The sequence below is a fragment of the Phaethon aethereus genome (assembly GCF_964289735.1).
Source record: "Phaethon aethereus genome assembly, chromosome: 3".
Taxonomy (NCBI): domain Eukaryota; kingdom Metazoa; phylum Chordata; class Aves; order Phaethontiformes; family Phaethontidae; genus Phaethon; species Phaethon aethereus.
The window spans coordinates 95,735,476-95,762,448 of NC_138576.1; the positions used below are offsets into that span (position 1 = coordinate 95,735,476).

General features: G+C 36.7%; 1 protein-coding gene across 2 annotated transcripts in view; it reads left to right on the forward strand.

The window, feature by feature from the left end:
- ZFAND3 (zinc finger AN1-type containing 3) overlaps positions 1–26,973 on the forward strand; it is a 141,551-nt gene that overhangs the window by 19,486 nt on the left and 95,092 nt on the right. For both annotated transcript variants that reach the window (XM_081997572.1, XM_081997573.1), the window contains exon 2: positions 13,673–13,713. In XM_081997572.1, the coding sequence (XP_081853698.1) occupies positions 13,673–13,713 (41 nt within the window). The remainder of the gene's footprint in view (positions 1–13,672; positions 13,714–26,973) is intronic.

Consider the following 26,973-nt stretch of genomic DNA (forward strand, 5'->3'; position numbering starts at 1 on the left):
TAAGGTATTTCATTTCAAATGTGAGGGTTTAAAGAACCGTGTGGTTCTTAAGTATGTTTAGAAAGCGGTTCAGAGAAAATTACTATTAAGCAATATATCTTGATATTATTTTTGTAGTCTTATGTTATTAAAACCAAGAGCTGACTGCATGAGCTTAACTGTTGCAGTGTGTTATGTCTCTTCTACCATTTCTAGTCAGTTTAGGGTTTCCAGACAGCATATTTCGCAAGCCATAAATTGATAATAGTAAAAGTATCCTTATATAAATATACATATATATTACATCTCTCATTATATTGAAGCCATGGAGCTTAGTACTTTCTTATTAACTCAAACATTTAATCTATATAGTTGACTTTAGTAAAGGGATTGTGTTATCTTTCTTTTTTAAACTTTAAGATACAGGGAAACAAAATGTGGTCATTTCTTGTGTGATGCATAGAAAATTAAAAGCTTTATCAGTATTTAGTTATCAGTGATAATTCTAATTCTCAGATGACCCACAAATTAAATTTTGAGGAAAATTTAATTCTGAAGCTTCAGCCAGTTGAAAAGCCTGAGGTCTTCACTTCTGCTTTTAAAAAGACACTGCTGAAAGAAAACATCTCTCTTGCCTTTTTTCTGTTGTTGTTTTAACCTTTATAGAGACACTTAAAGGCTTTGAAATTTGTTTTAACAATAGAGTAGTTGTGACTGTCAAACTACTACTTTGCTTCTGTTGAATTTAATAAAGTTTTGAGAGCAGAAACTGGAGCTCAAACTTTTACTGAGGGAGCTGGAAGTGAGTTGAAATACATGGTATTGTTCACTTTAGCATTGCTTAAGCATTTTGTGAATGCCTCTCATTTAAATATTCCTGTTTGGTTTCCTGAACTTTTTTTTTTTTTTAAATAATACCTCCCAATGTGTTCCTTCTCCCACCTTCTGATTTGGTAGTTCTTATGCTGAAAAGAGCAGCAGGAAAAAATAGCCCAGAACTCTTGTTTGTGTAGTGTAAAAAGGAGGCAAACAAATATATTTTTGTGTAGATTACTCATATTTTCTTCTATTTACTGGGGAGATTTTCCAGGTTATTTTGCATGTGTGATATGGAATCCCGTAATAAGATAAGTTATAAGCTTTATTCTATTTCTCTTAATAGGGTATTCAGCATTTCCCCTTCTTTGAATAACGTACAAGACCACCAACATCAAGAGATATATCTGGTTGCTATGTACTACTGATAGACTCTTAGTACTACAGTACAATTTTTGTGATGAATCTTTGTTCCCCATAGATTTATTTGCAGATATTGCAGGCTGGATTATCATATAGTTGTTCCCACTGCAGATGGCATTCACTGCAGCCTTGCAATACAAATATGGGCTTTGATTTAACTTGGAATTCGTAGAGCTGAGGGATGGTCTTCTGAACTTGGTGCAAGTCCTACTGTGACTCATCTATTGGTACTGAAGTGTGGTAACTTATTTCTGCAATACATTTCCTTCATGCAGTAAATTCTCATTAGTGTTGCTAGTAGTTCAGCTGATTCAGTGTTTACAACAGCAGGACCCCTTGTGTGCTGATAGTTTGAGTTATAAAATGTTTCACAGATGTTAGAGTACCTAGAGAATTATAAATGTTCAGTGCAAACTAGCAGAGACCTACAGAATGCAGGTTTTGTAACACAGCAGGAAAGCAGTATGCAAACTTCTGTCCTGTGTGAGTACTTTCTTGTGATGCCTTGTCATCTTAGTGGTTGTGGGTAGAACTTGTTAGGTGGCTATATCCATTGTGTATTTGAAAGTATTTTGGAATTTTGAGAAATACAGCTTTTTATATATACTTTGAAGAGGTATAGAGATCATGAAAGGTGGAAAAAATAAGATAAACACAGAATAATGTAGTGTAAAAATGCCAGTGCAGCTCCATAAAGAACAAACTCTTGTCTGTTAGACCTGATTCGCTGCTGGTGCTGTTGGTCTGTGCTGGTTCTTGTGTACTGTCCTCATTCTGTTTCAGTGCCCATGAAAGATACCTTGTGCTGTTGACTTCTTGGTCAATGCAGTGACCGTGATAGTGACCATAGAGCTGTAACAGAGAAGGGAAGACACACACCTTTTTTACACACACTTAAAAAAGTGTCTGTATAGTTACTAACAACATTTACCTATTATGACTCAAAATACTTTTAATTGTATCTTTCTGTTCTGATTGTTTCATTATTTACACGGGAAGTTAAATGGCAGACATACATATAGTCAACTTTCCCATTACAGAAAGTTATTAATTTCTCAGACGTTTATTTTCAAGACTTTCAGTTTTCTCTGTGGAAGAAATTCATAAACATAGACTTGTAATATGCCATTTTTATTGAGCAAGTCAGGTGCATGTTATCTTAGATTAACATGTGGTAAAAGAAAATACCAAAGACCAGAATACTGTCCACTAAAAGAATGCATAGGATGCTCTTCATCCTGTTTTTGAAGCAGCATTACTAGTGCTTAGTTGTTCTGTGTTTGAACTAAATTGTATTGTTACAATTACAGAAAGAAAAGTAGCTAAACCTATGGGCTAACTGTAGTTAGGGAGAAGACTGAAGATAGTAACTTGGTATTTGCTGTTAGATCTGAGATGGGCAGGTTTTAAATCTGCATTTTGCAAGTAACTTCCCACACACGGCCCCCCACCCCGGAATTGGGCTGGAGCATTTAAGGTGCTTTTTTCTTCCTTAAAAAACTTGAGTACTACCACTTCTATTGTATTTGCTCTTGGAGATCAGGCATTTAAAAAAGCAAGGCATTGACACTATGGAGCATTATATTATTTTAAAGGTGTTTCTTATTTTATGCCACATATTATGGACACTATGTCTGAAGTGATTTGGGCTCAGGATGTTTATTACATTAATGTTATATTTTAATGTGTAGTTGTTTAGCCCAGTTAAATGTATTTGAATTATTTTTCTATTCAAAGTAAAACTTAGAATGAGTTTTGAAATCATGTATGTGGATGAAGTGCAAAGCTGAGGCAGCTGTTTCTCCCTGGCATGTGAGTTGTGGGATTTGAGGGAAGAAAGTTTACTTGCAGTTCAGTTGCTGAACTCTGCCACATTGAGTCATTAACTTTCCAGCATCCTTTGCTCAGAAAGAAGATGGAGTAGACCAGTGTGCCCTGAGTCAAGCTCAGGTCTCAGAAATCACATTGAAAATGTAGGGGGAGGTTGAGGTTTTTCATATGTTAATATATCCATTGTATGCTTAGTGCTTTAATCATGGCTTAAAAAAACCCCAACCAATCAACCAAAAAAACCTAAAGGAAAATATCCTTTAGGTATTATGAAGAATATGTTGAGTGTATGGATCTAGGAATCCCCTGGAGGGGAGGCAGAGATTCTTCTCAGGGGTAGCAGGAAGAGAAACAAGCATGATGATGTACTGCATGCTCTCTTGTGTAAAGAGTTCAAAACTTGCGTGATTTGTAGTTTTCCCTCTGCTACTTGGTCTTTCAAACACTCCCTTTTCATTCTGAATATCTTAACTGTGCAGATTTTTTTTCCACTTTGGCATTTACCTTTTAACGGGGTGGTTTGGAATGGTACCTCTTTTATAACAAGTGAAGGGTCTTGGGGCTGGATGTAGTTTTCATGGCCAGCATCCACTGTGTCTTAGAAGCTCTTTAGAAGGCTGAACACTTCTCTGAAACACCGAACACTTCTATGAAAAGAAGATGCTGCTTTGATATAAACTATTAATGGAGTTGTAGGTAACAACCTTATAATGTCATCTTTCACTGAAATAATGATGCTTAGTGTATGGTTTCTTTTGTATTTCTTGTGTTTGTCCCTAGGTGCACATTTATGGAAAAAAAAATCCCACCACCTTCTTGGTTCATGTTAATATCTTGCTTTGTATAAGTTTTTCTGTTTGTCATCATGAGCCTAACACTTGCTCATAGTGTGGGCTTTTTTTGAGGGCTTGGTGGCTGTTATTTTTTTAAGGGGTGTTGTGAAACATTTATGTTTGTATTGGTTTGCTGCTTGAACTCTTTGTTGCTGTAAATTTTACCTGATCTATTTAGTTGAATGTTTAACACAATCATCTTGAGGGAATTGTTTATAAGCAGTTTTATGCTGGTTAGAAGTTCTTGGAATTCCTTGGAATTATGCTGTACTCTGGCTTTGTGGTAGAAAAAACAGAAGTTACATATGAGAGGAGATCTCAATTTTAAATATCTGAAGTGTTCTTCTGGGCCAAAACTTTGTGTAAGATGTTAGAACAAGTATTATTTTATAATGTTGTAGTATAGCTAGCGAGTGGCACTTTGTTTCTTTACTCTGCCTGTTTTTTGAGGCTGGGAGTCTTTGTTCATTACCTGAGAGATACAAAATCTGATACAGACTTCTACCTGAGAGCTATTAGGAAGTTGACCAAAATTCCCGGGTAACTAAGATAAGCATTCAAACCTGCTTGTACTACCAGCAAGATAGTTCTGGATGGTTGAAATACAACTTAGAGAAGCCTGCCAGAAAGGACCTCAGCGTTTTTTGCTCTGATAATGATAAGTTAACTGTGATTTATTTAACTTCTAAAAGTGACTTTTTTTGTATTCTTTTTTTCTCTATTTTTCTTTCTCTCTCTCTTTTTTTTTTCCCCCCCATTGTACCAGTAGGGCTGAAATGCTTTCTGCTGGTATAGGAGGATATGCTTTTAGGGATGTTTTGTTAAGTATTTAAGTGGCAGATTGCTCCTAGTGTAAACATATCCTTGATACAATTAATTTCATATTCCTGAAGGAAGAGTTGAAGTACTGTTACTCTTTAGAACAGTATCATGAAGTGTGGCTACAATTTCCCCCCTGAGAACCAAAAATGACTGTGTGTAGTCAGGTGTAGAGGCAGCATTGTCCGAAGTAAGAGCTGTGGTGTTTCCTGACTGTACAGCTAAGTACAAGGCTAGCTGGGATGGAAGAATTTTAATTTCCCACAGGGAATCTGCAGCTAACCTCTTGAAGACTTTACTGAAACCTGTTTTAAATGGGGAGGAGCAAAAATGCCTGCTAATTTACATATGTCTAAAAGAAGCTACCAGTATGTGTTTTTGAACAGTGTAATAAGATAGGATTGCAGGCACCTTGTCAAAATTCTCCAACTGCTTTTCAAGAAGTGCTACAATTCTACCGTGGCATACAGTTCCGAAAGGGTTTCATAAGCAAGGAGGGCAAAGAACTGTGAAAGTGAGATTGCCACTCATTCACGAAAATACACTGTTACATTGCTGCTTTTTGGGTTGTCTTAGGGAGGTCTAGGCAAGTGAGGTATCCTGCTGGACAACCTGCTCATTACTGAATAGGATGTAGCTCATTAGCAGTCCTGGAACAGAAGTGCTTTCTTGCTTTGTCCAAGGGATACTCTTTCCTCTTCTTGTCTGGCTGCTTTATTTCTGAACCTACCTTCCTGTGCTCTAACTCACAGAAATGAGTAGTCAAAATAACTTTTTTTTGAAGGGGTCTGACTCTTCCTGTCACATCTTTTGCATATAGTGCACCTTCTAGTGCTTTCACTCTCCATGTTTGGGATGGTCAACATTGTAAACTCCTTTTGCTTGTGTAATGCTTGACTTGTTAGACATTAAAAGTAGATCTCTGCAACAAAGGAGTTTACCTCATAATTTTGATATTCTGCTAGCTCTTGAGAGAACAGTACTTAAACCAGACTTAGTGTGTTTTGTTAATACTATGCAACAGCCTTTTTTAACCAGTTTACATAAGCTGTCTTTGTAAACGTTATTTAACATGCATACAACAGACAAGGTCTTTGAAATACTTTGCAAGGCTTTTTTTTTTTCTTTTTTTTTCTGTCATTCAGAAGTTCTAACCATTCTAAGCCATTATAGTGCCAGGCATTTTAAAATATTTTTTGCCACAGAAAAACAACTTTGATTAAAAAGAAAAATAATGTTTTCCTATGCTTTTGCATAGAGAAGAGACATGCTGGGCTTAAACTGAGCAAGAATTAAAAGTTTTCCTATTTTCTAAGGTAAATTTAGTTGTTCAGGTCAGGAAGGTTTCCTGGGAGGTTTGACATAGTTAGACATGCCTTTAAGTCAGGGGACGAAATGGATACTTTCTTGAGGTTTCTTCCAGCTTCTTTTTTTCTAAGAATGTTTTACTGTTTAGTATCACTGACCGTGTGGTAAAAGGAATAACACAAATGGAATCGGGTTTTGAGTGCTGCTTATCAACAGAGCATTGGAGCTGTCTGATCTGAAGAAAAAGATAAAGTTTTGTTATAACTCCATACTGTAAATCTGAAGATGATGATTGTGTTGTCATAGGGCAATGTTAGTTATTACCTGCAATGCACGTAAATAATAATGTCCTTGAGGAATGGGTGGAAGGTGGGTAGATCAGAACTTTCAAATTTTATTCCTACTTTAGTAAAGGCCTCTTGGACTCTGTTAATACTTAGTATTTCAACCTTTTTACTGTCCTTTAAATACTAGGCTACATATCTTTGTGAAAAATATTTTGAAGGCTTGCAGAGGAATGTTTGGCATAGGATTTTGCTGCTGAGATTTTTTTCAAAGAAAGTGTAGCGAACTGTATTCATGGGAATATGAAGCATTTAGCTTTGATTGGAGGGCAGCAACTTTGTAAGCTCAGCTAGAAATCCAGTTGAATCTCATCTAAGTTCTTACAATGTGTCTTACCTAGTTTGGATGCATTGGATTCTTTGAAGTTTATTGTATTGATTGTTGGAGAAGGCTTTAAATTGAAACTATCAGTGCTTTTATGTCAGAGCCCGTGATATGTTTTATAAGAGTAAGGATCTACTTTGCTGTGTAGTTTCCCCGTTTTCCCCCCTTACTCTTGTGTATTTGTGCTCTTCTCTGGCTTTATTTTCAGTAAAGTACTTCAGTGTCTTCATATATTTAAAACACAAAAAGAGCTTTAGCCATAGAGTTTTAAAAGAACGCTTTAGTGTAGCCATTGAAAAAAAATAATAAATCAGGATGCAGCTACTTAATTGGGATGCATCAGCATACCTTTTGAGTATGGAAAGCTGCCAGAAGGGCATTGCACTACTACACTCTGCTGTGCATAAAGTTTACCCTCCATTTCATTTCAAATTGAGGTCAGAATGATGAGGTCCTTATGAATGTGTGACTCACTAACTGAAACATCATTTTCAGCAGCTTCCCAAAAATCTTGATAAGCAACATTGAAGTTGTTTGTGGTGAAAATGAGGAGTCCAAAACCCAAAAGCAGAATACTCTTATATTTTTCCAAGCAAAAACCCCTGTAATAATAGTAATAAGAATAATAAAAACTTAACTGATAACACTTTTCTAACTGAACTAGAATTCTTATCACTGACTGTATGGGTATATAACAGCTGATGAAGTAGAGGACATTGACTGCATTTGTGGGATATTTGATTTCAGATTTTAGTTCACTTAAAAATCTGTTTCTGAGTGTATGTGGATGTTTCTGGTTGCCAAGTTCTCCACAGGTTCACCTGCATTTGACATGTTCCACTTCTCTTTTATTTGAAAAGAAGTTGGCATACATTATTCTTGAAGAATAACTGAGCTGCCTCAGTCTAAAAATATGAATAATTGTTTAAGCTGTCCAAAAAACCTTGCCTGTATCCCATTAGCAAGATCATAAATTAAGGAGGAACTATAAATATCAAATATGTAGCATATATGAAATCAATGAGGTGACCTCTGATTTAGAAAAGTAAAATGGCTTTCTTCAGAAGCTCATGTACAGGATACACAGAACTTTCAAGGACGATTGAGGGTCTTATTAACACAGTCTAATTAACCTCCTTCCTGTACAAGGTGAAGTGTTATATGCTGTAAGCGAATGATGAAAAGTGTAGGGGAAATAGAGAATTGGATCAATTTTCTTTTAATGATAAATAATCCTTCTAGTCTGGTTGGATGAAAGTAAACATATGTGGGCTATGGTTTTGCTTTTGCCATGTGCCAGGTTTCAGCTCAGTGAATTCTTCAGCAGAGTTATAAACCTTTGAAAATTGCTTTATAATGGAAATGGTGACAGACCATTAACTACGGTAGTATAAATGCATTGATTTAAGGTATGTATAGTTGTGCTAAGTTTGCCAAATACAAGAAATGGTATGTGCTGAATGTATAGGGAGGAGGCTTCTTTGTAGTTTTAACTAATTAATGACATGATTCATACTATGTTAATGTTTCTCCGACAGGCAGCCCTTGAAAATACTGGACAGATATCATTCAGGGGCGAAGATATATTTGTGCTGTAGTGACACTGTGATCTGACTCTAATCGCTATACTGGAAGGTGACCAAGAAGCATTTAACATGATGTGTTTAATCACCAATGCAATTACAATGCCACTGAAGCAGATACGTTTTCCTACTACCAAGTCATAGGAACTTCTGAATCATAAAGAACCATTACTAGATATGCTGGAAAACCTTGTTCCCAATAAAAATGCAGAATCTGGGATTTTGCAGTCATACTTAATCAGGATCTGTGGCTTATCTTTAAAATTAACTAATGCATGTATCCTATATGAAAGCCTGTTTCCTCCAAACTCCCTATTCTTCCATCCTCAAAAGACAACTGAAGAAAAATTATTTTCAAGAATGATGATTATTCTGGTGTTGTTTTTCAAGCACTGAGAATATACACCTGTACTAGAATCTTTACTTACTTTTTTTTGGTGTATCTACACAATTCTTGCTGTTGGTGGGCATTGACCTTAATAATACTAGTTCCCTATTACCTGAAAAAGTGTAGGAGACATCCTAATATAGATGAAACTGAGCAGTTTGTATTTCCCTCTGGCACTTGTGTGGAGTTAAGCTAGTATTAGTTTTTAGTGTTTCTGGTTTGCTTTTTTCCTTTCCTTTTAAAGATGGGATGGGGAAGCTAAGAAGTCCCTGACAGTCTGCTGGAAAATATAGGATTTTCTTACAAAATCTTCAGTATTTATTAGGTATGCCTATCTAAGTTTCTTGGCAGAGAATTGTTTTCATTAGGGAGACTGAGTATCCTGAGATCAGGCTTTTTAACTCATGCAGAACTCCCACATGTAACTTGTTCTTAAGTCTTCATGTTGAGATTGTCTTTTTAGACCCTGGCTAGTCTCATCAACTACTGTACATCTGACAGTCTTGTTTTTGAGATTTATGGCTAGAATTTCAACTTCAGTCTCTAGATGTGGTTTCATATTGATAAAATCAGTTACTGGGAGAGGGGAAAGGAAAAACTAACTTCTGGTGAAGAGAGAGTAGAATGAGCATTTGGTTTGGATGGTACCTTGCAGTGGTGTACTGCCAAACGGCAAGAAAGAAAAGGAATAATTAGTAGAATAGGGCATAAATTTGAGTAAATAATTTTCAGTGCTTTTAGTGGAGTACCTAAGGTCACACCTTTATAAAAAGGTCCTGTAAATAACATGAAAATTATATCAGGGAAGCAAGTAAGGGGGCTGAATAAGCATCTAAGTTCTTTAGTTTTATTAGCTAATTACATATCAATACATAGGATTCGAAGTATGTCACTTGATATTTAGTGCCTCTCACTGGCTCTCACTTTGCATTATACACCTTTAACTGCAGATGCAGATGTTGATCTTGCTGAAGTCAGACCTTATGGTGGTCTGTGCATGCATCTATCTGAAGGCTCAAATAGTTTCTTGTGCAATGGAGATTTGTAGGCACAACAGTGCAAGTAAGGGATGATGGCTTGAATAGCCTTAAATATGCTTTTTATTTTTATTCTTATATGTGATTTATTTATTGCTTAAAGTATAAATATGTTATAACTTCCAGGATTTCCCATTTCTGTAAATTTCTTCCTCTTTCAGTGTCCCTATGTCATTGTTACTCCTTCATGGCTGTGTTGTTAAGGGAGTGTCTTTTCCTTTGGCAGTGGCAGCACTTTTAATGCTTACACTTGTTTCAGACCAAGTCCCGGGGAGCTGTTGCATGCAACATGCATTCTGTAGCCTCTGGGGTTTTCCAGCTGGCTTGAAGTATCCTCTGCCTTCAGCTTCCTCTGCCACTTGACCTTTTGAGCTTGCTTACCTTGTGGTTTCCAATTTAGATAATGATTTTGTGTCACCCTTTAGTTAAATCATTTCTTTTTGACAGATGGAAGTACCTTCCAAGTATTCCAACTTTATATTCTGCCTCGGAGATACTACTATTCTATTTGACTTAATTTATCCATGAATATGAAGGTCTTTCTGAATGCCAGCTTAAATTATGTACAAGTGGAGATTGTAAACTACCAGTATAAAACTGGCTTTCTAGGGATATTGACCACGTAAAATGTGTACGGTAGTAATTCCTGGATTAGGTGCTGTTAAGCATGAAGCACACTCAGGGAAATCTGGGAATTACCTTAATACATCCGGTTAGAAACCATGAAGATTTGATAACTATTCACAAGCATGTTGAATATCCCTGACCTAACTGCAGCAGAAGGGTGTAGAAATGTTGGGTGTCAGCCTAAAGACTTGCAGTCTAAAACATGCAATTCTCCTGGCCAGGACTGACTTTGAATTTTAGCTTCACTGTGCCTCATTCACCTTTACAGTCATGATTTAACTGTATGTTCCTAGAAATCTGAGATGTATTGCTTTCCCTAGAAGTTACCTGCTCCAAAAGAGTTGGCTGCTGTGACAATCTCTTCTGTATGAAGTGGAAGGAAAGGAGCCTGTGTTATGACCAGGACTGTTTGATGCTTTAGAGGTTTGAGTGTTTCAAATAAAATTACCTCAAGAAAGAACAGGTATCACAGATGTATGATACATTTGAAAAGGCTATCAGGAGCAAAGAAATTGTATATTTTGGTGTTGTTGGCTAGCAGTATGATTTTCTGGTAAATGCTGGAGTCACTGGCAAGTGTTTAATGTAAAACAGCAATGTGGTTAACAAGATTTACTTCATAGAGAAAACAGCAATATGCAAGTTTGCTCAATTTTAAGACTCTGGTGAGAGCCCTTGCCTGCTGTAAAGAGGAAATCCTAGCAGTGAGAGGAGGGATTTGCAGTGTAACAAAGAGCCGTCAAACTTATATTTTATTTGACAGACATTGACATGACTCTCGGATAATACCTAGTAAGTTTGATGTACGTAAACTGCTTAATGCATTTTCTTTGTAAAGCTTTTGCTCTAATTAAATATTGCACTTTCAAAAAGGGACTGATTGTTGTTCAACACTGTTACTCTGTCTCTAACAAAAAATACCAGTTTGTTAGTTCTAGTTTAATGTTGATGGATCTGCAGTGACATAAATGACTGTGTAAAAGAAACTAAAAGGCAGAAAAAAACCATGCAGAGTTTAGATTCTCATCTTGTGTAGCAGCCTCAGGCTGACTTGGATGACTTAAAAAAGCATAGAAGACGATCAGAGAGAAAGTGATCCTTGAAACCGTAACAGTAGACTGAAGTTATTTAGAAGGTCACTTGTCCAATAGCACTGTCCTTTCAGAAAATCTGGATTTTTTTGTTATGAGTAAATGGCAGCCTTGTTCCTTTTTTTCCACATAGCTGTATGTTGTGTGTGCGTGTGTGTTTTCCATTGTTGGTGTGCTGATAAGTAAATATTATATGAGGCTTTGGATTGATATTTAACAGCTGAGATGGTTGATTTTACCACTGAAAACATTTGTCATTGCCCGTTCCAATGTCATCAATATGAACCATCTGAACTCTGCCTTTCTTTTTCTTTGCTGCCCCTGGGGTTTAATGGCTTTGCAGAGAAGCTCCTGCCTGGCATATTGAGCTGCTCCAGAAGGTCTAACCCATAAGCAGTGAGTACTGAACTGCAGCACACTAATGCTGTAGGTGTTGACTCACCATGCTGTTTTTAATTGCAGTTCTTTTGAAGGTAGATAATCTGTGCAGACTGTCAACATAGATGTTGAATCTTTGGGTATATACCAATTTGATGATGTACTTGTATGGCTACAAATGCTGTTCTGCTGTTCTTTTCCTGGGAACTAACTTCTCTCCTGTGCACATACTGTTTGCATTTAAAACTAGCTTTCATGTGTCTGTGGCTCTTGCTATAGCTGGCAAATGCTTATGTCTCATATCAGCAGTGAACTGTGTTCTTCTAGAATTATTGAGCCTGATGTAAACCAGCTTTCAAATGTGCATGAATTGAAAAGCATCTGTAATGTTTTGATGTGACTAATACTAAGATATGATTGACCAAGTCTGGATTTACTTTTGTTACTGGAAAGTCATTCAAAATATCCATTTGCAAACTTGGGGCATGGATCTATAATTCTGATAGGTGTGTTCATTTCTAATTTAATTGCTTTCAAAAAAAAGTCAAAATTTTTGTCTCAAGGTAATAAGCAGTTCTGATTTGTAGAATTTGTATATTGTAAGATGCAGATCTCATCTCAAAATTCCATCCATGTTTGGCTGGAAATGGAAAATAACCGTTTTGGTAGTCTGAATTGTTTTTGTGGATGCATATTTTTAAAGATAAAGATGCAATTAATTTGGCTAAATGATGTGTTCCAGCTAAAGGCTGCCCTCAGGAGGTAAAAACATTTTGTGGGCATGGACAGTTTTGGTGCAACTTTGCCTGTCAATATGTACTTTCAGACGTGCTCAGGATGGTGTTAATGCTTATACGTAATGGTGGAGCTGAACACTGGAACACTGAACAAATCAAATATTGGGCAGTGGGCACAGAAACTGGGTTGCTGTCACCTAAAGACATTTGAACATGTGGAGAGCTTTTGAGAGTATCTTCCAACTCCCTTTGTAAAAGAGAAGATGTGGTGTTAGAAGAGAACCTTTCGTAAACTGAGAGAAACCTGTTCTCACGTAGTATATTGCTTTGGGTAGTTTCATGGCACCCCTAGAGAGGTCAATGGCCTTAATTTTTTTTTTTTTTTTTTGTTAGGCCTACTGACTTTCTTTATGAGGGTGAACACTTGTGGCATAATTGCACAAACACTTTGGAGACATCTGGGAGGCTTGAGATACTGCTGTCATTCTCCAGCTGTTTTTCTCTCAGCTGAAGGTTACTGCCCTCAAAGTTGAGCCACACTAATGGATCATATGAACTATTCTAGTCCATGTCAGTGCAAAGTCAGCCAGGTTATTTTGAATTACTACTGGATGCAGCTGGGGGTAGTAATGAACAGCTTGAGCTAATAACTTCTTAAGCCATTCCAGCTAGACGTCCAAGAGCACATCTGTCTGTGTCCTTATAAATGCAATACTTTAATCTCTCTGTTACTGTACTGTATTCAGGATTTGTCAGGTCTGCAAAGCTGTTGCCAAGGGGAGTCTAATATTCAAGTGGAATGCATTGGCTCTTCCTGTCTATCATTATTATCATATTGCAATACAAAGATCTGAGTGACAAGGGCATAACATATACATTGAATGGTAAAGTGAGTTTATTTTCAAAAATGAGGTAAATACATAGAAGCCATATTTTGGAAGCTCTTTAAGTTGGAAAGAGATTGCCATATGAAGTCTCTTCCCCCTGTCTCTGTTCCTAGTTCTGCCACTTCTAGCCACTTATCTTTGATTCCTAGCCGTTTAAGTTCTTACCCTCTTTATACCCTTACTTCATTCCCCCAAAAACTTCCCTGTATTGATTAGAATTATAATGAATTTTTTAGCTCTATTTTTTTTTTTTTATTTTTGCCCCAGGTCCAGCAAGACTATGAATCTCTGTTCCAAATGCTTTGCTGGTAAGTGCAGTAAAAGGTTTTGTGTTTTTTGTTAGATTATCAAAACCACATTGTTAGCATCTCCTTCAGGATTTGTGCATGGGTTTCTCTTCTATCAGTGTGTATATGTAATCAGATTTTCCTCACTTTGGTACTTCATTTATTTGCTAATCCAGAAGCTCTTGTGTAAATATACCAATCCAACCTTGTTCTTGAAGTTTACAGAATTCTGGAACACCGCTGAACTACGGAGCTCTGCTGTCAGCACAGCTCCTATACGGATGATGTGGCTTTCAAAATGCATAAATCTGAATTGTATCTTGGAATTTTGTAGGATTTATTTTGTAATAACCTCTGAAATACGGTATGGATAAATAATGAAAAAGGAGGAGTTGGTATAGAGAACGTCTTGTTCCATTTCTTTTTAACTTGCAGCCCCTGAACATTAAATCATCCGTAACTCATCAGTAGGCTAATGCTAATTGCTACATGTTATTTTCTTACTGCAAGGTCATTTCTACTGTGTAAAATGTTAGGAATTGCTATTGACCTTCTCCTGTTAGCATTTTCTAGCTTTGCCTTTCTGAATTTTTTTTGGTGGTATTGTAAACTTAATTGTAATAAAAGTGCTGTCATAGTTCATGATTTTTAATTTCTCTTGGGGGAACAGATGCAATATTAAAAAGTTTATAATTTTTCTTTAAACTGTCAGTCATTGGCTTGTCTGTGAAACATTACTTTAATATTGAGCTTGCATAATCTTTTCTAAGGTCATGCCAAGGCCGAATCATTGAAAATTAAGGCAAAATGTACCCCACCCCCCAAAAAAATTAAAGCTTTTTCAGATTTTTTTTTACAAAAAATAAATTTTTACTTGTAGATTTCAGATCTTGGGTTCAACATCACTTCATTATACAAGCACATGGGAAGTAAAGATTGCCAAAGGCTGTTCAGCAAAACAATGCATCTATTTCTCTGGCTGTTTTCCAAAGCCATGGGTCACTAGAAGGCTATATTGAAGAAAGTGCAAGTCTTTTCTTGTACTCTTTCCCTACTGACCACTGTCAGAAACAAGCTACTAGGTGTTTGATTTGACTCAGTACGTGTTATGTTCCTATTAGAATGGTAAACAACTTCTGTTTGTGTACCTCAGCAATATGGCTTTTTGGAATCTGAGGTATCAAAATGGCCCATCCCTCATTAACAGAGTACCCAAAACTTCACAGCCAGCAGAACAGGCATTAAGCAAAGCATCTTTTATTTTGGTTTTACTGTTGGGGTTTTTTTGATTGGTTGTTTTGTTTGTTTTTAACAAGAAGGAAAACTCTTGGCTTCTCTTCTGTAATTCTTCTGAAAGGCCATTACCTCTGATCAAGTTCATTTTTCTGTTGTAAAAATACAAGATGGTATCTAAACATTTGTGTGATTTGTTGGGGGGAGGGAAGGGGAGGCTTACCTTTTTAAGATTTTCAAGGCTTTCTTTACAGAAATTTACTGTTTATTTTAATGAAATAAGATTTTTTGAAGAGTTCAAGTAACTTAAAAAGCTATTGCTAGTTGGAATAAAACTAAGTATTGTGGGAAAAGGCAAATTTACTCTTATCTTTTTAGATCTTAACTATGGTTCTTTCAACAAGTAGTGTTGAAATAACCAGCCCTGTTTAAGCAGTAATTAAAAAATTCTCAATGTCATCAGTCTCACATAACAGTCTTTTTTTTTATGTTACTGAAATATTTTTAGCATATGTTTTATACTGGGTTTCCAGCCACAGTATTGAAATAGAAAGGTGTATACTCTTGTTTCTGTAAATTTAACCGCCACAGATAGAAAGATTTTAGGCAAATAAGCTGTTGAAAGAAGTTTTTCACCATTCCAGGCACTCCAAAGATATGATGTGGAAAAAAGTTACTCTTGTTTCTCTTCTAATATGGCAAGTTATTCTTTCAAATATATTGAAGCAGATTTGTATGCGAGGGAAAATTGGGAATTACTATTTCTCTTGACTGTCGTTTCCTTTCTCTTTTATTTTAGAAAAAAGAAATCCACACAACGAAAAAGGTTAGTAACTTTGTTAAATGACTGGGGTGGTTTTTTTTTAGAGGGAAGGGATAGAATCCAGTTATCTCATTTTTTTTAACAATTAATTTTAGGCGCACACAGCAGCAAAGCCCCTAACATTTGTGTAAGCATTATCTTTTTGTATAGATCCGGGCAGAAGGGCAGTAAGCCAGCAAGAGATGAAAACATTGTTGGGTATACATTGCAATATGAGTTATTACAAGGAACCTTCCTATCTTTACTGTTTTTGCAGACTTTCTGAACTATGTACAAATTTGTAAATACATGATCGTGAGCTCTTCTTTGCTTCTGCCCTTCCTCTTCTCCCTATCCCTGGGGAAAAATGGTCGTAGTTTGATGTCTGTGATGTTAATTAGCACAGAAATGGAGCAAAGGGTAATGGTTGGGGCTGTCAGTTTGCCACCTTGTTTGACCAAATATTTGTGATTTCTAAATTTATTATCAAGATAAATTCACCGGATTTTCACTCTCATTTGTCCAAAGATGAAACAAACAGCAAAAGCAACCAGATTATGTGGCAGGGAGACTGGAATTCCTTGTTTTGGCTAGCTCTGTACATTTTTTAATATTGAACACTGGAATACTTCTCACAGGTTATTACAGAGATTAAGTTGTTCAGCTTTCTATGGCAAGAGTGAGATGGATATTGCACAGATAGATGCAACCCTTTGCCTAGAAGAGTCCAATGTGTTGACCTAGATCTACGAGGTTGACTAAGCATTTCTCTACAACCACGAATCTGCTGTTCACTTGCCACAGGCTAGTTCTTGGCTTGCACATAAAGGTTGATAAATACTGGAGAGAAGCTTGAAGTTAGCTGTCGTCTTCAGCCTTCTTTGCCTCCTCTTCAGTCTATCTGCCTTTTCCAAGAAGGAACACCTGACTTGTTTTACTGAAGCCCTGTAGAAGCAGCAGGCACTGAAATGTTCAAGAGCTCTCTGAAATCATTTCAAGTTAATTGTACTTCTGCAAAGTACTTGACAACATTCTGTCTCCAGTTCAGGCTGACCATGTGCTGTCAGTGCCTCAGTCTCCAGATACAGTACAAGTGTAATCCTACATATTAAACTGCTTCAGATAAATCTGAAACATCTGCACTTCAGATGTTTAAGGCATAGTTGCTTCAGACTTCTTGCACATCCAGAATACAAATGAAATAAAGTCTGGGGTGCTTTTTTAGTAAGAATATAGGCTGGTAAGTGAAAAAATGCAAATTATGGCCAAAGTATCTCCCTTAGTGACACCACATCTTTTGCTCATACTGCAACCTCTCTTCTTTCAATATGGTAAACTGTGAAATCTGAATGATTAAAATACAGGACAGTGATGAGTGCATTTTTTCAAAAGTCCTCTTTATTACTTTATCTTTGTTTCCATTAAGTTTATGGAAGTTTTAATATCAACTTCAGGTAGGGACATTGAGTACTTTTGAAAAGCTACATTTACAAAGTACAAATATTCATAGAAACAACACCTTGTACCTCAAGAACTCAGTTTTAATTAGAACCTCTGGGAACAGTCACAGAACAAACTATTACAGAATAAGAACAAATATTTAAATACAGAAAATTATAAAACTAGACTTTCTACTTAAATCACCCCCAAAAATGCAGTCTGCCTTTAATCCGTTTGATTGTGAGTCTAGAATGTTTAATTTGTGTTAGGGTACTTGTTCAATAGGATGTGAAGCTGAAGGTAAGTGCAGCGCTGGATGGTTTGGTGGAAAGATGCACTTGGAATACTGGAAGAAGATAAAATGACGATTAGAGTATTCATGGATTTGTGAATCCATTTCATAGCCCTTCTGTCTGATGGTGTAATTAAAACTTCTAGAGGTGGGTGTCCATCTCTTTTCTTAATCCAGCTAATGCAATGCTTATGTTTGTGTCCTGTGAAGCGCTAGATCAGCGTCACCGAGTTTGAGAAAATACTTCAACCATGTAACCCAAGAATTCTTTGAGTTTTAGGAGCCTTGACTCTTAGTTCAGTTTTATTTTTAGTTTGAAATCAAACACATTTTTTTTTTACATACTGGTATCTTGATGAGTAAAAATTACAGATTTTTAATGTGCATCTTATCAAGTAGGAAATCAGTATTGCTGGAACTACATAGGTGTTTTCAATACATATGCTTAGCTCTATGCCAGATTATGAAATTTTGTAACTTCAATAGTGTCTTTTATTCTCCTGAATTTGAAATATCTGTTGGGGGTGGGGGGAATAAAATTAGACACTAATATATTCCATGTATCATCTGATTCTAGAAGTATTGGATTATTTGCTATTCTTTCTATTTCCTGAACTCACTCAGATGTCTGACTGTAGAGTTATTTCAAGTTTTTGTGCATCTTAACCCTTCTGTGGTTTTGAGCAGACTTTTAATTTGTCATGCCTAAATCCCATGGAGTTTTTGGAGCTTACAAAATTGGGGGTTTATGTGACTCAGAGTCACTTGAATAACACAATTTCCTCTTCTCAGTCTTTGTAAATCCTGGGAGCTATTTAGAATGCTGCCTAGTCTGGCAGTAATAACACCTACTGTAAGCATGAGCTGGCAAAAATCAGTGTTCCTGCCTGAATAGATTTTGCTGTTAATCAACTGCGAACTTGATACTCGGTCAAACTTTCGGCTTGCTTACTGGAAACCTTTTCAACAGGCACATCTTGCATGTTGCTACTTCAAATTTTGTTACCTTTGCTGTATCTTGTTGTATGATGAATTATACTTTATTCAGTCCTTCTTCCTAGTTTTCATTCCTAAACGAATCATTAAAAATCTATTAGGTTTTCATTTTCCTTGCAATTTCCTTGTAATTTCTGATGTGAATCCACATGTTTTAGTACTTTGCTGGAAAAGCAGCAAGCATTTTCAGAAGTTTGAAAACGGTGCTAAGTACTAGTTTTCTTTATCTGTACACAAAATGTTTCAGTATGGTATTCCCTTTGTTGGCTCCTAATGGAAACCAGTGCCTCAATTTGTTGCTTCATTAGGCTAGAATTTGTTGCTGTATTCATGTCTGTCTCTGTATTTTGAAGTACATGGACTGCTTGCTACAAAAAAACAGCGCTCACTGCCTAGCACTTGAAAGTAGTCAAGCTTCATCTTCAGCTTTTATTGCACAGTCAGGCTTGAAGCTAAATAGTTCTTTTGAAAATTGTATAGCTGGTTACAGTGGCAACAAAGATAATTTCTAATTTCTAGGGCACCTACTAATAAAGAACTATAACATTCCAGATATAAACATGGATATTGTTTGGCATACATGTAATTTCTTTACTGTATGCCCAGAGAATTTTTAAAAGGGAGAAGCTGGTACGTGAAAGATGTCTTAGCATAATTAGTAAACTTGAAAAGGTGAGATGTTATGGTAAGCTTGAGAAAGACAATCCCTGTGAAATAGAATTAAGAATAAAAATTGGATAAATTACTTTGGGCTTCACTTACTTATAAGCTTGATTTGTACTGCTGACCCCAAAGATTCTTTTTACTCTGTTAGTATACATTATTGTGTGGCGTTAAAAAATGTAAAGATCTGAGTAATAGCTCTGTTTGGGTTGTTGGAACAGGACAATATTTTGTGGAAGGATTGGGAAAGTATTTATATGTTTTTGATTGACTCCTTTTCTTCTAACCTGTCTTAAAGTTTTGGAGGGGAAATATAAATTAATAGAAAATTAGCTTATTCAAGTAGAGTTGTATTATCTAAGCTTAGGACTAATTGTTTTACTTCTGTCAAAAATAGTACCGGGATTATCCAGGATATTTGTGCTACGTGTTCCTAGTACTCAATACATAAAGGAGAATTGGAAATATGGGAGAGAAGGATACCTGAAGCTTTCTAGGCATGCTGGAGTTTTAAGAGTCAAATAGAGATCACATTTTGAGTGAAGCTACTATGATCTTACTTGAGGAGTCCGTTTTTTTTTTCCTCTGTCTACACTGTCATGGCATGGAAGTTGCGGAGTACAGGGCTCCTATGTTGCTTTGTGGCAATACTGATATAATTTTGCTATGCATTATGTAGGAAGGAGTTAAATATGCTATGGAAGAGATAACCCTCATCTGCCTGGGACCTGGCTGCGTGAAGGCATTGTGTGCGCAGCAGTGCAGCATAGGTTGTCAATAGGGCCAATGGCTCAGCTGCTGGTTCAATTTGCTCAATTATTTTCTCCTTTTTCCTCCTCCTTCATCTTCCCTCATATAAAATAATGGGAAGGAGCAAGCACTGATGGAGGACAGACCCATGAAGTATTTCTATTTCTGTACAATTGTTAGTGGAAGAAAGAGAGTTTCTTCCACAGCTGGCACTCAAATGTTGTGTATTGAGGTAGGACAGGTTTTTTCTTTTTCTGTGTTCTTCTTTCTGGCTCCTATAAACTTCAAGTTAGTAGGGCTTTTTCCAGTTGCATTTGGAAGTGTCTTTTCACCAGCACAGTCTAGGAAGATTGAAAGCCTTTTAAGAACTTTAACATTTTACAGTCAATCAATCCTATCAGTAAACTACCCTGTAGGACATTAGTGGCTGTCTCATTGGATTGCATCTTGCTAAATTCAGTCTAGTAGTGTGGGGCTCATTTGTTAAAAACAAAAATTACACTCAACCAAATATTACACTTTTCTCAGTACTGGCTACCTGAAAAGATTGCCAAATATTCTTAATTTAATTTTTTCCTCTGTCTTGATAAGACATCACCGATAATCTTCCATGTGTTTTCTTGCCAGTCCCATTGTACAGATTGATCTACAAGCAAAGAAATGAGTTCAGCCTTTTTCTGTCTTAAACCTGCATTATTCTTAGTTTTTCATAGCTCTTTTCTCTAGTATGTTTTCTCCTTTATGGTAAAGCCAGTTTCTTTCTGTTTTGTTAATACCTTGTTCACCCTCTAACTTGTAATCTTTCCAAATGGCTTGTTGAAACACCAGCTGTAATTTAGTCTCTTGTGTAAAGGTTCTCTGATGATGTAAAAAGAAAAAAGTGTTTAGAAATATGACTTAATTGCCATGATGTTTGCCCATTGCCAGCATGAAAGCAGAATGTGAAACCCACAGATTTAATTTATTAAACTTTCTTGTAACTCCATTCTCCTATAAATGCTTGCATAAAATAGTAGAGGGAATGTTTTTCTTTTTTTCCCATTTAGCAATTTGCTTGAGTTATAGAAAAGTCTGTGCTCTGTTTTGTGTATTTGCTCATTTGGAAACCTTCTATAGTTTATAGAGACATGAGTGATTTGTTCCTTAGCCTCCCCATGGAGTTTGTTCCATATTACAATCTAATTTCATGTCCATGTCGTGCACTCCTGAGCTGTTAATTTGTACATTTCGATGCAGTTTGTTTCATCGTGTTTTTGTAATCCAAACTGAATGTAACGAGCTATGTGCTTTGGGGACCCAGCCTTGCCTTGCCAATTAGAACAAGTGGTTACCGAGAGAGAGCATGTTTTAAATAAAACATGGCACCTCTGCGTGGGACCAGCAGCCTTTGGGGAATAAAAGAGGATATTTAACTATTTCTCTCTGAGAAGAGAAGTCAGTATCAGTGAGCATATTTTAGAAACATTCAACTCATTCCTTTGAGAAGTATGATGCAGATTCATGTTTCATCTTGCAAATAAAATTTAGTTTGTCATTGGAGATGTGTTATGCAGTACTGCATGCGGAATATTTAGGAATACACAAGGATAGCTGTCAAGTTGACTGCATGTTTTCTAGGATTCTAATTGCTAATGCCACATGAAAACTGTACAGGACTAGCAGCTAACCTTTCTCTTTCCCCTTGTACTGCTACCCAAGAGGCTGAGGTAGGACAGGAAGGGTGTAAAATGCATTTTGAAACTGTCTCTTTCACCAGCTGGCAAAGGAAGGTATCTAGAAGCAACACTTACATAAGTAAGACTACTAAGGTTATGTGCTAGGTGACCATGAGGAAGGGCTTTTTGTTGTTCTACCATTTCGAGGTAACTGGGAAAGGATACCTCTATGACCATCAGTGTTTGTGATTGTTGCAGAAATTATTCAGCTTTCTATTGGTCTTTACACTAACTAAACTTCCTGGTGAATTCAAGCAAGACATAACAACGATTTTAGAAGATACCTCTACTTTGCAGTTCTTTCTTGCATTCCAGCCTCAACATTCCCTTTCCTCTCTCTTCACTCTAACTTGCGTGTTCTACATGCTTGTGCATCTTCAGATGGAAGAAGTTACTGTCCACCAACAACCTTCAGCTAAGGACACTGAGAGAGAATTTAGGTGAACAGTTATGGTGATTGACTCAGACAACATTTCAACAGTTCTTGCATATACAAGCAAGGCAAGACCAAGGAAAACCTCCCTTGGGGAAACCTTTTAGCTCAGCAGCTAGGTGTAAGGGAGCTATAGCTGTTTGTTAAGGTGATTTAAACTGTTAGGTAAGCAGGTGTACAGGACAAACATGATCTGGATAATAGAACAAAATGTAACTGATAACTTTTCAATTGTCTGTCCATTTTATATGAAAGGAATGTGATCTAGGAGCTAGACAGCTAGCTGAGAGCTGATTTCCTTTTTACAGTCAAGGACCCTTGCTTTGTGGTACTAAAGAAGTTACTTTTTTTGTCTTCCACTTCTGTTTCTCATTAGTTACTGAGAGATGATAGTATTTCCCTGCTTCACTGGAATGTTTGTGAAGATAAAATATATATGATATTCAGTACAATAATAGTGGTCACCTAAGGAGCTGAGATAAATCTAGAGCTCTATCTTGGGAGACAGAAGGTCATTTTGAGGAACAATAGCTCTATTTTCCTCTTCCAAATTAGCTTGAAGTAAGCACGCTGTTAGCACATATTAGATTAAAATGCAGATTGGTTGTCTTCAAAGTCAGTCAAAGTCCTCAGGCTGAGTAAATTGCCGAAACTCTGGAATAGAAGCTTGATCCTTTGGTTGCAGGTAATGCAGATTCACACCCCTCACCACCTCCAATCCTTGCCCCCCAACTCTAGCATAGTGTTACTGAAACTTCAGGAAATCAGTGTAACAAAATAGTGTCAGATCTTATGGAGGAAGGCGGCCTTCATAATTCTTAGGCAAAATTCTGGAATTTCAGATCTTTTCTTAACCATGTGTGGTTATACTACTGTTGCAGTTCTGTTCTTCATCTTCTTGACACTTTATCTTTAGTTCAGTTTGTTTCTCTTCTTAATTTGAAGGAAATCACGTTGTGCTGTTGCAATTAATGCATACCATTTCTTTTAACCTTTCTAAAGCTGTTTCTTGTGGAGCCTTGCAAACATTCTGGTTATTCTTTATTCATACCAGTCTTCATATATCTGTTATAAATCTTGTATGTTTTCACAAAGTTAGTCACCAGAGGGCAAACTGCTCATGCAGATTTAGTCAATATAAATTAACTTTTAAAAAAACAAAACAAAAAAACTAACCCATTGTCTATGAATGATTTTACATGTAGTATTAATTAGATGGAAAGCGAAAAGTATAGTGACTATCTTTGGAGATACAGAAGTTAGTATTTTATGTTGAATGAGAGGGGAATTTTTAAAAGTTAGCATTCAAACTGTTGGACTCATTTTCAAGCTTCATGGGGAAAAAACCCTCCCTTTAGATAATTCTTTTTTTAAAGTGATTGCATCAAACTAACACCTAGTTATTAGTCAAGGGGAATAATAGTAGGTTAAAAAAGTTTCCAGCAGGAATCTGGGTTTAACCTTAGTTGTGAGTAGGTGAATCTCCATAATGGGGGAGGAATCTTATGCTGGTGATCTCTGAGCCTGCAGGACAGGAGATAAGGCCTTTCTTGAAAAGATATTCAAAATAACTGCATCTCTAGCAACTGCACGTGTAAGACTTTGTTCCTTTCCTTTGCAGAAAACATAAACTGTTGAGTGAATCTGGCACTGAAGATTTAGGAAACGACAGATTACGGTGCCATAACAATTAATCCACTCTGTGTGTATGCACTGTAACTGTCTTATAATTATGCTAGAAGGATCAAAGAGTACAAGAAAGCATAAGATTACTGGACTGATCTAGTTTAAATCACAGGTTGTTAAATATCACCTAGGTAAGCTCTGTTTACTCAAAGTGTCTCCTTTAAACAGATACCCTGTCCTGATGTGAGGGCACTGGGGGTTCTGCATGCATCATGGGTGCTAGTATTTCTAATGAATAATCTTCTTCACTATTAAGTAAGAAATAAGGTACACATTTTTAATTGCAACACAATAGGGACATTTCCACAAAATTGTACTCTTATTCATTGTGCTGAATAGGAAGCAATATAAGATGTTCTGTCATGCCCTATGTCTTCTTACTACAAAATTTGCACATTGACCTGAATGGAGAACAATTATTTTCTTTATAGAATTTCTTTAGAGAACTAATTAGCCCCCTAGTGCTTCAAGAAAATAAGTAATTTACCATCTTGACATTTCTGTGAATTGAGGTGGTGATACTCTTGTTCGCTATACATAGATAAAAATCTAACGCACAAATGTTAAACATTCGCAGATACTGGATATCAACTTTGAGAAGCCTTGGGACTGTAGGACTTTCTTAATCTCCCTCCTGCAAAGAATATAACTTTATGATGCTTTAAACATTGAAAGTACAATCTCCCTACTTTTATGGGACTGCAATGGTATTGAATGCTTCTCCTGTTGGAGACCCAAGAATACCTATTTGAACATTTTGAAAATAAATGAGTAGAAGGAGCTTACAAAAGTCACATAGGAATTCTGTTGCAGAAACAGTGGGTAGGATTTAGTTCTCTCTGATCTCTCCTCAGAGTTTTGCTGGCGGTTGTTACTGAAAAAGTCAGCAAGAAAACCCTCTAACACTTAGTTTGAAGTTTTAGAAGGCAGGCATTCTTTATTGCAGTGCTGGATGCACAGGGAATCGCTCCACCTAATGTGCGTACCCTGAAACAATGCTTACCATCCTTTACATATCTTAAAGACATGAATATTCACACATTTTCTGAGAAATCTCTACCTTCCTGCCTATCTGCTACATTTACATAATGATGGCATTGCAAAACTACACTACGCATGCACAGGGGTCTAGGGTGGTCATTTGGGGAGTTAACCCCCTACTCCTTTTTCCCTTTTATGGTCATGGGTCTCCTGAGGATAGTTTCTTCTCCTTGGATGTTTGTCCCTTCTGTTGTACAGCCAAGTGATTCTTTCTTATCATCCTTGTTTGAGCACTCCTGCTAGGATGTTTCTATTCTCAAGGTTAAGATATCTTCTCTGTACTCATTAATGTGTCAGTCCTTGCTCTTAACTTTTCTTTGTTTTGATTTCATGAGGTCTCTTGGTTCTACACGCATGCATTTCTTGTGATTAACTATCTACACTTAGCTGAAATGTTAGCACTGAGGCAAGTATAGCCTAAGAACTATGAGAGTAGGCTGTTAAACATAATCACGCAGTTATTAGGCTAAAGAAATCTGTACAAAAGTTAAACTGATCATGTAATCAATAACCCTCCAGAAAGTACATAAATGTATCAGAGTTAAAGTCAAGTCAGGAGTCTAGCAGAAAGGACCTTTTCTTTCTATAAAATTCTGATTTCACATTTTGAGCTTCCTTCATTCTATCCAGTAAGCAAGTTAAGGGTCCTCTAAAAGAGAAGTTCCATGATCATTTATAGGCATTACAAAAATAATTTAAATAAGGAGATCAGATCACAGGTGTACAAAAATGATTAGTTCAGATGCTTCCTGATTTCAGACTGCTTGACTTTCCAAGCTTAGTGTAGGATTCTGTCATCTGGTAATGCCACTCCCCATCCTTCTGGTATAAATAAATCTAGTTATGTGGAACTGTGGCTATTACTGGGCCAAAGCATTTGGAGATCATGAGTCAGGAGTGATGATTCTGACCTGCTGCAATCAGGTCACAGGTTGGACCCAAATGTGCTGTCTCACTTGTGATCAGAAGTGCTGAAGCTGAATGAGCAGTCTAGTAGTAGTCTTCTAGAGTCCACCTTCTGAGATTGCTCTTTTCTTGCTGCAACAAGAAAAGAGCAAAGTAGCTCTAGTGATGGTCTCTGGAGCACAATGCAAGATTTTTCTCTCTCCTTTGCATTAAGACTTGTCATGGGAAAAATTTGGAGGGAGGCTCTAGATTCTATATTTTTAACTACTGATGTTACCCACAGCATAGCTGTTTCTTACTTGAATAAGTGAACAGGTAAATTTCATGATGAACAAGATTAATGAACTTAGTGTATAAGGAGGAAACCTTCGAGTTTTCTAAACTTCGTTTTGTATTTATGTGCATTTATATACATTAGCAGTTCAGCAAAATTTGTAGCGTGTTTATTTGAGCTCAGTTCCTAAACAGCAGGAGCTTTCATATTTTGGGACTGGGGCATTTCTGCCCAGCTCTGTGGGAAAGGTCCTGTATAAATGCAGAGCAAGTTATGAACAGCCAATATAAGTATTTGGGGGGTTGGTAAGCATTAGAAATGACCAACAGTAAACTTGTGCATCTCAAATACTTTAGAATTGCTCAAAGTGGACATGGTATTCACTTGCTTCTAGTTAAATTCTCTTTATCCGAGTTGAAAATTGTTTGCAGTGAACTAAATCAGGAATAAAAGATGCATTTCTTCATTAGTAATTGTGTAGGCCTTGCTTTCTTAACTAAAGACAGTGGTTTTCTGCCTTCTGTCCTTTTTTTGCTTCAGAGCAAGAAATAAAACCTCTGACACTTTAGATAGTGTCTGTGGAGGTAAATACCAGAGTCTGGCTCATTTCTAGGCTGAAAATATATTGTGCTATCTGCCGTTGTACTTTAGCGATGTTTAGTATAGTGCTACTGGTCTTAATAGACAAGCTTTCGTTTACTTCTGTTGACATGTCCTGCCCTGCAATAAGTGAAGAAATAGAAAGCTGGTCCCAGTGTAGGTGAGTGCACTCTTTCACTATGACATTTTCTGTGCCTCAGCAAAGTTTGTGCATCGCTTCAAGTCCTCAGTGGAACTGCTGTCTGCTGAAGGGCTTCAAGCAGCAATTTAAAAGCTAGATGTTGACGATGCTGGCTTTTTTTTTTTTCCCCCAGTGAGACTCAATAGTATCTAGAGAAAACTGTGATAGATGTAAATAATCCTAGAAATGCAGAACCCTATAAAGGGTGTTGATATCTACCCAGTTGATAAAGGTAAGTTAATGTTTAGAAATATTTCCAATATTAGTCT